The 12,595-nt window shown below is 39.0% G+C and overlaps 1 protein-coding gene and 1 long non-coding RNA gene across 2 annotated transcripts in view; one reads left to right on the top strand and one right to left on the bottom strand.

The window, feature by feature from the left end:
* The window catches only part of LOC122822521, a 93,486-nt gene that overhangs the window by 21,092 nt on the left and 59,799 nt on the right, over positions 1-12,595 (top strand). The window lies entirely within an intron of this gene.
* The window catches only part of grin2ca (glutamate receptor, ionotropic, N-methyl D-aspartate 2Ca), a 59,370-nt gene that overhangs the window by 19,131 nt on the left and 27,644 nt on the right, over positions 1-12,595 (bottom strand). Inside the window, exons 4-5 of the mRNA XM_044101248.1 lie at positions 7,806-7,920; positions 2,772-2,983 (exon numbers count right to left, since the gene is read on the bottom strand). Of these exons, the coding sequence (XP_043957183.1) occupies positions 2,772-2,983; positions 7,806-7,920 (327 nt within the window). The remainder of the gene's footprint in view (positions 1-2,771; positions 2,984-7,805; positions 7,921-12,595) is intronic.

Raw genomic sequence — 12,595 nt, 5'->3', positions numbered from 1 at the left:
TTTAAATCACTTGCTTTGATTTATGATTCAACTCTGGATGAAAAACTGTTGTGAACTTCAACTGCTTTAACAAAAGAAGTAATCTTCAAACCAAGAATCAGATAAAGTGATAAGCATCAAATTATATAAACAGTGATGTGTTTTCTAGTGATTCAGGACATGGACCTTACCAGAGGGGCCGCTTTTCATTGGCTGATGCACATTCTACGTGGTCACGTGGGTGGCCGTCTCACAAACACACGCTTCTCGTTAGCTAAGTACAGCATAATAGCAGTTCTGATACAACTTCTACACCTTGAAGCCTGTCTGCTACACAGTCTTACGTTAGCTAAACAGATCAATATGCAATGTGTACTGTATCTGACACACACTAAAGATTTTATTTTAGCAGAAAAGGCTTTGGACTAAACTGTTACTCGTGTTAGCCACTCTAGCACCAAGTACAGCTGGTCAATCAACCATCGCTGTGTTCAGGGAAGCGCTGATTAATAATCCAAAAATAAATATCAAGCCTGGAAACTTGATATCGTAACGGACTGAATGTTATGTTTTTAACGTAATCTTTGCTCGTCTTGCGGGGCGCAGGCGGTTGCCACGGTAACAGGTGTGCTTAAACCACAAAGAGAGAGAGAGAGAGTAAAAAGGTACGAGTGGTTTTGAGTTTATCACCTGTTCGGGTTATTTTACTTTTGTTTACCTTTGCTATGGCGCATTACAGCCGCTGTAGTTTCTAAACGTTGGACTAATTACGTCGTTCGTTTGTGACTATACGTCATTCACAACAAACATCAAATAGAACAAATAGATTTCATAAACTTTTAACAAACAAATGGCTTCTTTACCTTAACAGAGCTCTTTGGTTCCTCCTATCAGTCTGTAGCTTCTCATATTGAGGTCATCAAACCAAATTTCAGATCTACCATAACTGACTGACTGACGCCTGCTGGCCTCAGGTTTGCAACCAGCTTGTGACTGAGAAACCAGTAACCTCCTCCCAGATGATGACATGAACTTGATATTTCCTCTGTCCATTATAGTAGCTGATATGTTGTGAAAATCCGGTAGAAATGATGCACTAATGGAGTCATGTTTACATAGAAACAATGCGCTACGAGGCTTTGCTTGTGAGACTTGCGGTCACGTGAGTCGGTTGTGGGCGGAGCTTGGTAAGGTCCATCCTCTGTTGGTTCATGGTTTATGACCTGGATCCCATCAGCTGATTAACTCTTAACATGCAGTCCAGTAAAGCTGTTTTGACAGGTATGGTGGTTGTTAAGCTGCTTTTTTCGTTTCTTTTTTTTTTTTACTAATTACTGTGAAATCATATTGTTGCTGCTGTGCACGCATAAATGTGTAGAAGCCATTCTTGATTGGTTGAAAGCTGACTGGATCATTGACCTTTTATTGACTGCTTCTTTAAAAAGAAAAAAATGCAACTCAGTGAAAAGGTTCCTTTGTCTGACAGGGATTTTTCCTGTAGAGGCTGGAAGATTCAGTCAGCATGAGTGATAAAGCACCACAGTTCTTCATAACACAGAAGGGGTGCGATATTCATCTTCTGTTCCCTTCACCTCGTTAACACCATTGTCAGTAATGGATAATGGCCAGTGCTTCTCTCCCCTGTTAATGAACACCAATATCAGTCTTTAGGTGCTCAGGATTGATGACATGGCCTAATCATCCCATCTAGTTGATACCCCACCATTCACCACATATATTTCCCTGATTGGGTCACAGGGTGATCCCTGGGATATTGCACTCTGGCCAAGCAGCCTAATGAGTATCTCACCTCATTGAGCGATAAGAAGCCATGCATGTGCTAATGGCAGGGGAAGAGCCTCTTAATCTCATGGCTAATGGCACTCTCAAGTTAGATGCAAAATCAATTAAGATGACTCTGCTAGCACATAAGGGTGTTTGAGGGACTCTACAGTGATCAGATGTTGGTTTGTTTTACTCAGGATGATTGAATGATTGACTCAGTCTGCCAACAGAGAAATACCAGTGCAACAGAGTTCTTACAGAAGCTCTTTAAGTTTTATCAGTAGGTGCAATGACAAATTCTGCAAGACAACAAATTGTCCCTGAAATTATTGCAATAATGAGTAATACCACTTTCAGGTAATGCATTGATAATACAATAATAATGCAATTTTGTACATAACATTTCATACTGGAACTGCAAGATATTTTAAATATCTAAAGTAAAACACAACCAAAACCATAAATAAAATTAATTATGAAGTCTCTACAAACAAAATTGCCATCAGAATGGAAATTATCAAGCTCACTTTAGTTTTAATGTGATTGATTAATTGCGGCAATCTCTGAAAATAAGCCACTGTCCCCGTTTGCTCTTCTGTCACAGATAGCTAAAAACAGTCGTCCCAAACGTAGTTACAAAAATTGATCTGCCAAAATCGGAATCAGCTGGTCAGGCTTTTTAACGACTGGTGATTGGCCAGAAAAGTGCAACCTGTCAGCTTCCTCTTTGTAATTTGTTTGGTTTCTAATTGTTCCATTCAATTGTATGCTGAAATTCATTCATTCATTTGTAGTCATGTGGCCTGAAAATAATATCATTTAAGAGTCAAACATTTAAGATTCATTTAAGATTCACAAAGTATTTCATTATATTGACAATCAGATTTTACCTCAATTTTAAACACTATAAAGCAATAGTGAGTAATATTTGGGGAAAACCCATGCTTGTCTTAAATAATAAAAACGTAACATAAAATTTGTAAAGTTATTTTTATCAGTTAACTCACGCCTCTGTCTTGTTGGACTGTCGTCGACAGGGTACAGTGTTGCTAACACAAGTACCAGTCACAGGGTCCACTGCCTCCACAATAACAAAGGGCCGCTCCTCCAGTGTAGCCACAGTCAGGTGTCTGTAATCTGACACCGGCTCTAGGTAGGAGCCAAACCGCGGCCACACCGGGTATCTCATCTGCAAGATTCCCATCTCGTACGTCCCCACCTGAAGGAGTGAAGACAAGAAGGGTGAATCAGCAGGAGGCAGTGAAACACTGCACCAAACAGATGGCACTCATAACACTCAGCTGTTCCAGAAAAAGGCCAAAGACACCAATAGCTTGTGGAAGAATGCCTCAGATTAACAGCTTATGTATTGAAGAGAAACATGAGAAATAAGCCAGGTATTAAACTAATGAAACTACTTAAATCATCTACAGTGTTCATCCTTAGCTGTGAGCTGAGGTTTTAAAGGGTTTTGATTTTAGGTCACAGAGTTTGTAAACTGTATAATTAAAGATCCAAATGAAACTACAGCAGTTCCAGCCTCTTCTAAATTAACAGTGAGAGGACTTTAATTGGACGGTGATGTTTAATCAACCAGATTAACTCAGAAGCTTTTACTTTTTAGTAGCTGTAGTAGCTTAGGAAATGTATGTCATTCTGATTTCCACACATTATTTTAAACTAAGCAATCGGATATAAAGTTAGTTATAAAACAGTCAAGTGTAAAAATAGTCACACTTAGTTGAGGAAATTGACCTATTTCATATGTAGATTGTCACATGTGGCGTTAATTTCATTATAATCTGCATGTTCCCAGTTATTCTTGTTGTAGAAAGAACTGTGGGGATAATCAGCCATAAAACAAAGAGCAGCTGTTTAGGATGCTTTTAGAGAGCAGTAACTGTTTTTCACTGTTTGTTTATATCAGAGCAATATGACATCATTGTATCTTCTTCTTTTCTACAAAGCATTTTAAACACTAGACTTAAATTTCACCTTTACATTTGTGATAATCAATGTAAATGTGAACTGGTTCTACTATTTCACATTAAAAGACTGCTTCTCTAAATGTCAGTAACTTCCTGCAGATAAACAAAATTGTTTGTCTTCCAGCATAATCTCTATTGTTTGTGCAGGAAAAAAGCAATCCTGTTTCTACACTGCAGCGAGTTTGCTTGTCACAATGAAATGGAAAAGGGTGGAAAAATGAAACATGGGGGAGAAGTGCAAATATTTCATTTCTCCTTGGACTTTAGTTATTTTTCTCTGCTGCCAGTCATATTGACCATTCTTACGGTTTGACTGTTGCTCCTCTTCTGGGTATTTTGTTGAAGAAATCAAAATTTTAAATTACCAAAATACTATGGGGTGAAAAAACGGCTCCCATTTGATTCTCAGACTTCATTGTTTAGTAAAATATCCTCAACTTCATACAGTGAACAGCTAAAGTTAGTGTTGGTTATTTCTAAAAAAACAAAGCCTGTATTGTATATGATGCGACCCGAGTGGTGAACAAAATTGTAAACAAAGCCTATAGTAGCTATATAAATTTAAATAGATAAGGTACATGAAAAGTTTATCGTTTTTTCCCACTTTTCAAAAATCCATTTTCAGCAAAGAGACAATAATTTCCATTTCTGTGTTCATTACAGATAAACATGGAATGGCAGCAGCTTCTTATTGCCTTGTTGGATATCCAGTTGCTAGATAACGGGTCGGTTAGGACTAATTCTCCTTTCTCTTTGCTGCCTTTTTACTCCATTTTGTTTTCTTTCTTTTCAATTCCCCCATCAGTCTTCACAAGTCACTTTGACCTTTTGATCACCTGAATGGTTTATTGTGGAAACCTGCCGGGCAACAGAAACCGCTAGTGATAAGAACATTGCATTAACACAGATTTATTAGATGAAAGGTGAGCCGTATGGTATCTCGTTTTTGTATTTGTTGTGCAGCAAAACCTGGACTGAAGCAAGATATGAATGAACTAGAGATGTAAACAAATAATTGAGGAGTATTTATCGCATGATGATTTATTAAATTAAAATTTGTTTAATTTGATTGATTTAATGTCCATTTAAATAGACCTTCTTTTAGTATTATAGTATGGCCACCATCCTATAGAGTGAGTCGCTGCTCATCCTTCATGAGTTGATAGTTATTAAACAAAGGTCCCTAAAGTCGGTCCTCAAGGGCCGGCATCCTGCATGTTTTAGTTCTCTCCCTGGTGGTAGTAATAACCTTCTCAGCATGTCAATATTATTCTTAGGCCTTCTCATGAGACATCATTTGATCCAGGGGCGTTAAACCAGGGAAAGAACTACAACATGCAGAATGCTGACCCTCAAGGACCGACTTTAGACACCATTGTTGTAAAAGAAATAATAATGGTGGAAGCATCCCAGAACAGGAAAGTGAAATGGTCCAAACACGTGTGGGATGCAAAATGCACATGTTGTGTGGTTCTGTTTGGAAATGTAAACAGAACAAATTGTTGATGCGCTAAAAAAAGTGGAGTGCATAATGCAAAATAACCCCCCCCCCCCAAAAAAAAAAAAAAACAACAAAAAACTGTAACATGATGAAAAAAGACATCATGGTTGATTTTGAAGGTTTTCATGAGTTAATTTACTTCATGGAGCAGAGTTTTAACATTCCTCTGAGAGCAACCACAACCAGGTGCTACAACAAGAAGGAAGCTGAATTTGAGGCAAGACGAACATTAGTTATCATCCCATGAAATTAATCACCACTGATTAGAGTTCACTGATGGCAAAGAGCTAGATCACAGTTTCTGTTCACTTCTTTAGCACAGATTGGACAGTAAAGTCTTTGGTCCTGAACATGTCTCTTCATGTGGGATTAAATGTTTCACATATTCTTTTTATTTTAAATTTTTCTGTTTAGTAACCTAACATTTTGTTATATTTTGTAAATAAGTCTAAGATTGGTAATGTGAAAAAACTACTTAATCACGCAGTATTTAATACACCTGACACAAAATTAAAATAATATGTTATGGAAACATGGTCGGCCCATTTTATACAAGAGAATACTCATTTTTTAAGAAAATGGCAGTTGTCAATGAATTGCTTTCGATTAATACACTAATTAATAACTTGCATCCCTAGTATGAAAATTATATTACGATTTGGTTGCATGGCAGTGTGTTGAGGAAACTGGATAAAAAAGGCAATCCAAAGGTGGAATTGATTTTCAGCTTGCAGTGAAAATAAGCCCAAGGCAACAGAAAGTTAAACACAGAAAATAGATTGCCTTCCACAGCTTGGCTGGAATTTAGTGAAATGAGCAAAATATTGTTCTGTGCAAGAAAAAGATTTTCTTTTTCTGGCTTGAAAGGTTTACGTAAAGGTCAGCATGGTGGAAATAACGAGAGGAGAATCAATGAAGCTGCAACTTGGGTTTAAATCTTACATTCATATGAAAGAGATTCACGTCCTTCCCACAACTTTACAGTTCAGTCACTTTATATCTTTTGAATGCTACACAAATACAAACTGTTTTATTTGTAGCTCTCTCTGCGGTGGGGAAGTGTGATCAACTAAAATATTTAATTTGAAAGCTTCTTCACTCCATTCTGCTTCTTATATGTTTTTAAGGGAATAATTACAATTTGGTGTAATTTTTCATGATCAATTAGTAGTGATTTTTTTGTCAGGTGTACAAATATTGGAAAGAAGTCGTCTTCCTTTTGGAAAGAATATTGGAAAGTGTTAGAAAAAATAATCTAGGTTCATTTACTTATGAGTTTAAGGTAATGTTTTCATATTATTATTTTGTGTGTTTGTTTGACGTCTTTCTTTTGTAGTACATCATAAACTGTTTTAGGATGTTTGCCTGGAGGCTAGAAACATTTACACATTCTTGCGTCTTCAGCTGCTGTGGTCATTAGCTGATTGTTTTATTAGCTTCCTGTGAAACTGATTGGTAATGGTCAGCCTCGTGTCCTTGTAAGGGCACGTCAACAGAAGGTTCCAGATCATCCTGTAGTAAAGGTCTTTGATCCATTGTGTGAAAAAGCCAACCTCTTTCTTTGTAATCATAATAAAAGGCAGTTGGGGACTGAGAGCCAACGGAGTTGACCACAGACAGTGTTTGACGACGGTTCTCCGTGTCTGGCTCAGCTTCCCTTTTCTGCAGAAAAGCAATTTGTGTCTCTGGTTGATTCCTTGCAGGTTAGGAACTAAAATAGACCCAACAGAAAGAAACTCAAACAATCATGTTTTTTCCCCAACAAACTGTAGAACAATTGAAACACACACATTGCTCCAGTATTTTACTATTTTACAACATTTTACTCAGGATTAATGACTTGGTTTTAACAATAAGCCAACCTGTCACAGAAATGGTTGAATTGAATTGTAGTCATTATCCTAAAATGGTAGATTATTAATCTGTTTTTTGTGGCATTTCATGGTCCATTTATCAGTTTTGTAGCTTGTAGCATATTTTAGTTTATAAAACTATATGATATGTTTATAATGCTACTGTACCTATAATCCCATAACAAGAAAATTAATTGCTTCTCTTTGGAGCATCGATTCTCACAGTATTTCTTTTGTTGTGAAAAATTTTCTAATTATGTGCAAGTGGTTTTGGTTGCCATTAGCGCCTAATAACTTGTTGATGTTTAAGAAGTATTGCACCTTAAATTATACATATAACATAATATGTTTTAAATTACCAGTGAATGTTATGAGTATGTTTCAAGCACCTTGTTCACCACTTTGGCTGCATTTTGCACTCGTCTTTAAACAAACTGATGAAGTGCAGTCACTTGATTCTGTTTTCCTTTTAGAAAGGTTGGAGTCTGAGTGTCTAAGTGTATGTGAATGAAGCATGTGTGAGAGGGAGACGATGCTCCATTAGTTTTTTTCATTGGTATGAGGAAAGCCTATCTTCTGCTTCAGAACCAATGGGCTACTGCTGCAGAGTAACTCCTCTGCTTTCCTGTTTTATGAGTTGAAACTCATTACAGAAGTTATTTTGAAGAGAAGATTCTGGGAAATGAGCACAAAGCTTACCTTGTCCCACTGTCTCTCTCTATCCAGAGTGATGACTATCATGGCTGGGTTCACCAGGTAGCCATTACTGTTGAAGGAGAAATCATTGTGCTCCCATGTTACATTCAACATGTGTCTGAAGGAACAAAGCAAACAAAAGAAGATGATCAGTGACTTTAAAAAGCTGATAGATAAACAGAGCTAAGAGTGCATTCTTACATTTCATTCTTGTAAATATAGGCAAGATATTAACCTTCAGCTGTAGTAGAGTTGTGAAGCATTTAATCAAAATGCTGCACATCGAATAAGGACACAATCCCACTAGCCCTGTTCGGCCTGCTTTAATCAAACTCTGGTCAGTTGTCTAGTAGGTCCAGTTTATTTGGGGAGGAGTGTATCAAACTCTGAAGCGCACTAACTCTATCCTACCTACAAACCTTGGTCTTGGTTCTGTTTAAGTGAACTCTGGTGTGGTTCGAATGCATATGTGAACTCCAAGTGGACTGGAGACCGCTCTAGAAGCAGGAAGCGGACTACAGCTCAGGGCATTCTGGGTAAATACAATTGAAACAAATGTGAGACTTGCTTTAGCGGAAAAAATGGCTTGTGGTCTTTAAAGGTGAAAGAGAATTCCTCCAACTGCTAAAATTTGACACCACTCAATATTTGTTTATGTTTTGTGAAGATGGAAATTGTGCCAAGTGTCTTTTTAAGAGATTTTTGTTATTTCCTTCAGTGGTTCTTGGTGTATTGCCCCCACAGATGAGGAGGGGATCAGGTTGCTCAAAGAGTTTGGTTGGTTTTACACAGTGCAATGTGAAAGAAAACCACAGCAGCTGGAGATGGAACAAATGTTGCAGTTTTGGTCGCCAACAAACCGAGTCAACCGAACTCAGGTGGGAAAACTCCCTAAAATTAATCCCTATATTCTCACTCTAAAACATAATTCTTCCCCCCACATCTCATTCACTACAAAGTCTATCAAACCAGACAAACCCATTGTGGACATGCAGAATTTGTCTGCATGTGTCTTGCGACGCAATATCCTACCAGTTGTTACGTCCAAGCTGTCATTTGCATATGGTAATAAGGCACACATTGATATTGAAGTGACAATTAGGAATTGATGTATTTTGCAACTTTGGTGTCTGTAGTTTCACTCAGACTGCAGGTAAAAAAGGAAAATAGTGAAAAAAACTGGAAAAAACAATCGCTTCAGCATTAAGCTATAACTGTTTTATCAGGCAAATAGGGAAATTTTTAAATCCTTAAGTACCAACCACTCAACGCACTTTACACTTTCACTCAGCACAGATCACTAGAAAACTTTGGATTAAGTGTCTTTGCCCAGGGGATCACCAACAAGCAACAGGAATCAAACCCACAACTTTCAGGTTGTAGAAGTCGCCATCGGATGCTGTCTGCGGCTGTTTAGATTTAATTAAAATTTTTATTATAATTTTTGCTCTGTAGATGAGTGCAGACTCAGATGTTTGTTATTGTTCAGGGTAAGACATTGTCTGAATTTGAATGGTTCTGATTTCAATTCTTTGTTTTGATTCTGGTTCCTAATGAGAATTTATTCAGGTGCACTATTGAGAAATTGGTCTCAATAGTGCACTCCAGTTTTGGGTCTACTAAGGTTTATGTAAATTAAACACTTTTGACTTAAAACACCTGAATCTACTGTTCAATAACTTAAAGAAAATCATGTTTAATTGCAAAAATCAACAAATAGAAAGTTGTTCATCAGTATATAAGATCCAAATAACATTTACACTTAATGATGAAATATTAGTTTTCATTTATTTTTAGTTTTAGAATTTTGTCTAGTAGACTTTACATCCTGTGGCAAGATTATGGTTTATTAGTTCTGGCTTTACTGTGAACCAGGCTGGTGTCAGACTAGTAAAATTGATCAACTGCTTCTCTACCTACAAGTTTGCTGTTCAGTTTTGGAGTTCATTTGGGACTCTTTACCCATTTCTGAAAAAAACTCATCTCAGTTCCCTGATTGATTTAGCAGCTGCTTCTGATCCTCTTGTTACATCACTCACATCTTCTGTTGCGATAGACGTGTGGCACAGGGCTCTCACCTCACACACCACTCCAGCAGAGGTGATGAAAGCCCAGTGGGAGGAGAACAGCCCACAGCCCGGTGTGTGTGTGAACAACGTGTTTAATCTGGCAGTGTGCGATAATCTTACTAACAGGTGAGCTGACTCATTATCAAAAGATTCTCTTATCTAGAGAGCAGAAATCCAACAACAGAGGATGCTGCTCACGTTTGATCTGACTGCAATGAGATGAGATCTGACGATAAAGCTAATTGAAAGCGCTTTGTTCTGTTTCGCTGACCCATCGTACTCATGTTTCTGAACACGTGCCTGCTGGGTCTAAATGTGTGAACGATATGGTTTGTACTGTATCAAAGGTAGTGATTATGTTCAGTTTTTCATGAAAGGTTCAAGTTTTATCTCCACAGACTCTGTTGACCGAAGTGAAAATTGCTTTTGATTTCACAGGGAGAGAGTGATCCTCCGTAATGAAACACGAGCCTCTGATTATGGTCGATAAATGGCCCTTGATGATCATCTATAATAGATCATATAAACATGAGCAGACAGCACTGTCCATTCTCCCTGACTATCCTGAGCTTATATGAGTCAAAAGCTGCTGCTGGGACTGTTTTTTCCAACTATTCTCTTTGCTGATTAAAACATTTTTTCCAGCAAAATAGGATTTTCTCTGTGCTCCACGGCACAGATGGCGTCATATTGCTCTTTTGGGCATGGCTTTACTGATGGAAAGCCACACCCCTATCCACTTTCACTACCCCTCCCTCTGACTAAATTACCTCACAGTCTTCAACAGACATGCAGTGATTAGTGCTGAAGAGATGGATGACAGCAGTGCAGAGGACACCATGAAATATGCTTCACCACAACAAATGGATGGGAAATCCTAAATCAATATAGGACTGTTGACCACTTTTTACCTGTTTGTTTCTTGTAATGGCAGTGAAATCACTTCAGCTCCATGGAGACGACTCCTGATGCTTTATGATTCAGCTATGCTTTGCCCTGTGCTTGCCTACCAAGATGGCGCAGACCACTATGTATATTACAATGACAATATTATCTTTGTTTTCACACTTGCTGTGATATTTGGCGTCTTTAGCACTTTAACTCATCAGAAGTGTGATCATCTGCTGCAGGGAGGCTCCATCCAGCAGCCCTGCAAAGTCTGAACCCCTGACACCTGGAGCATCTATGCTGATAATTGTTTCATTCCACTCACTCACTTTTCAACCTCTATTTTGGATGCACAGATATAATCTAGTGTAGCGTGAGTGTGATCATGTTAGGACTTTGTAAAATAAAATAAAATAAAATAAAAATTTGCTGAATACTCAGTTATTAGTTGTTAGTCAAAGGCAGAGTGTTTTTGAAACATGTAGGACAAGGTACCAGCTTGCTACAAATTTGTTTAATAAGTAGTTGGTTTTGTAGTGACCTCAAATATTTAAATATTTCTACTCTGCACTTTATACATCGGCAGTAATAATTTTACTGTTAGAACAACAAAATAAAAAAGGGATTTCATGCTGCTTTTATTACCAATACCTTATGCTACATTATAGTTGAAATTGTAGGAAGTTGCCCTAAAGCACTACTCAAAAAAGACAGTGAAGTCAGAAGTACAGAAACCTTCAGGTTCATTACTGTCAGATGCATCACTATCCTCTTCAGAAGCGTTACATCTGCAGCTCCAGGCCAATGTAGATCAGAGAAAACAACGTGGCCATGGAGGACTAAATTCCTTACCAAAAACAAAACCATTTGGCCTGAGAGCAAAATGCTTCTATGGGTTATATAAGTTGCAGACTCCTACTTTATGCTGTGAGAAGACACTGAAGTCTGGAAAGCTTTAGTCAGTGTCAGAATGATGTTAGATGTCATTTAGTGATTAATTAATGAAACTTGTGGAAACCTCTGCTAGACAACAACCCAAAGTAAAAAAAAACTCAAAGTCCTGGTTTTGAGTCCAGCCAGAGTGAAACTCTGTACTTCAAATGTAATCAGAAGTCTACTATACGGTTTTACATGGAGTCTGAGTGGACCGTGTTCCGTGCCTCCATTGTCGAGGCGGCTCATCTGAGCTATGGCCGCAAGGTTGTCGGTGCCTGTCGCGGCGGCAACCCTCGAACCCGTTGGTGGACACCTTCGGTGAGGGAAGCCGTCAGGCTGAAGAAGGAGTCCTATCGGGCCTTTTTGGCCTGTGGGACTCCGGAAGCAGCTGATGGGTACCGGCGGGCGAAGCGGCATGCGGCTCGGGTGGTTGCTGAGGCAAAAACTCGGGTGTGGGAGGAGTTTGGAGAGGCCATGGAGAAAGACTTCCGTACGGCTTCGAGGCGATTCTGGTCCACCATCCGGCGTCTCAGGAGGGGGAAGCAGTGCAGCACCAACACTGTCTACAGTGGGGATGGTGTGCTGATGACCTCAACTCGGGATGTTGTGGGCCGGTGGGCAGAATACTTCGAAGACCTCCTCAATTCCACCGACATGCCTTCTATTTTGGAAGCTGAGCCTGGGGACTCTGGGTTGGGCTGTCCAATCTCTGGGGTCAAGGTCGCCGAGGTGGTCAAAAAGCTCCTCGGTGGCAGGGCCCCGGGGGTGGATGAGATCCACCCGGAGATCCTCAAGGCTCTGGATGTTGTAGGGTTGTGTTGGCTAACGCGACTCTTCAATATCACATGGACATCGGGGGCAGTTCCCCTGGATTGGCAGACCGGGGTGGTGGTCCCCCTG

The sequence above is a fragment of the Gambusia affinis genome, linkage group LG19 (assembly GCF_019740435.1).
Source record: "Gambusia affinis linkage group LG19, SWU_Gaff_1.0, whole genome shotgun sequence".
Classification (NCBI taxonomy): domain Eukaryota; kingdom Metazoa; phylum Chordata; class Actinopteri; order Cyprinodontiformes; family Poeciliidae; genus Gambusia; species Gambusia affinis.
Note: the sequence above shows the minus strand (reverse complement) of the source record. Positions and strands in the feature narration are given on the sequence as shown.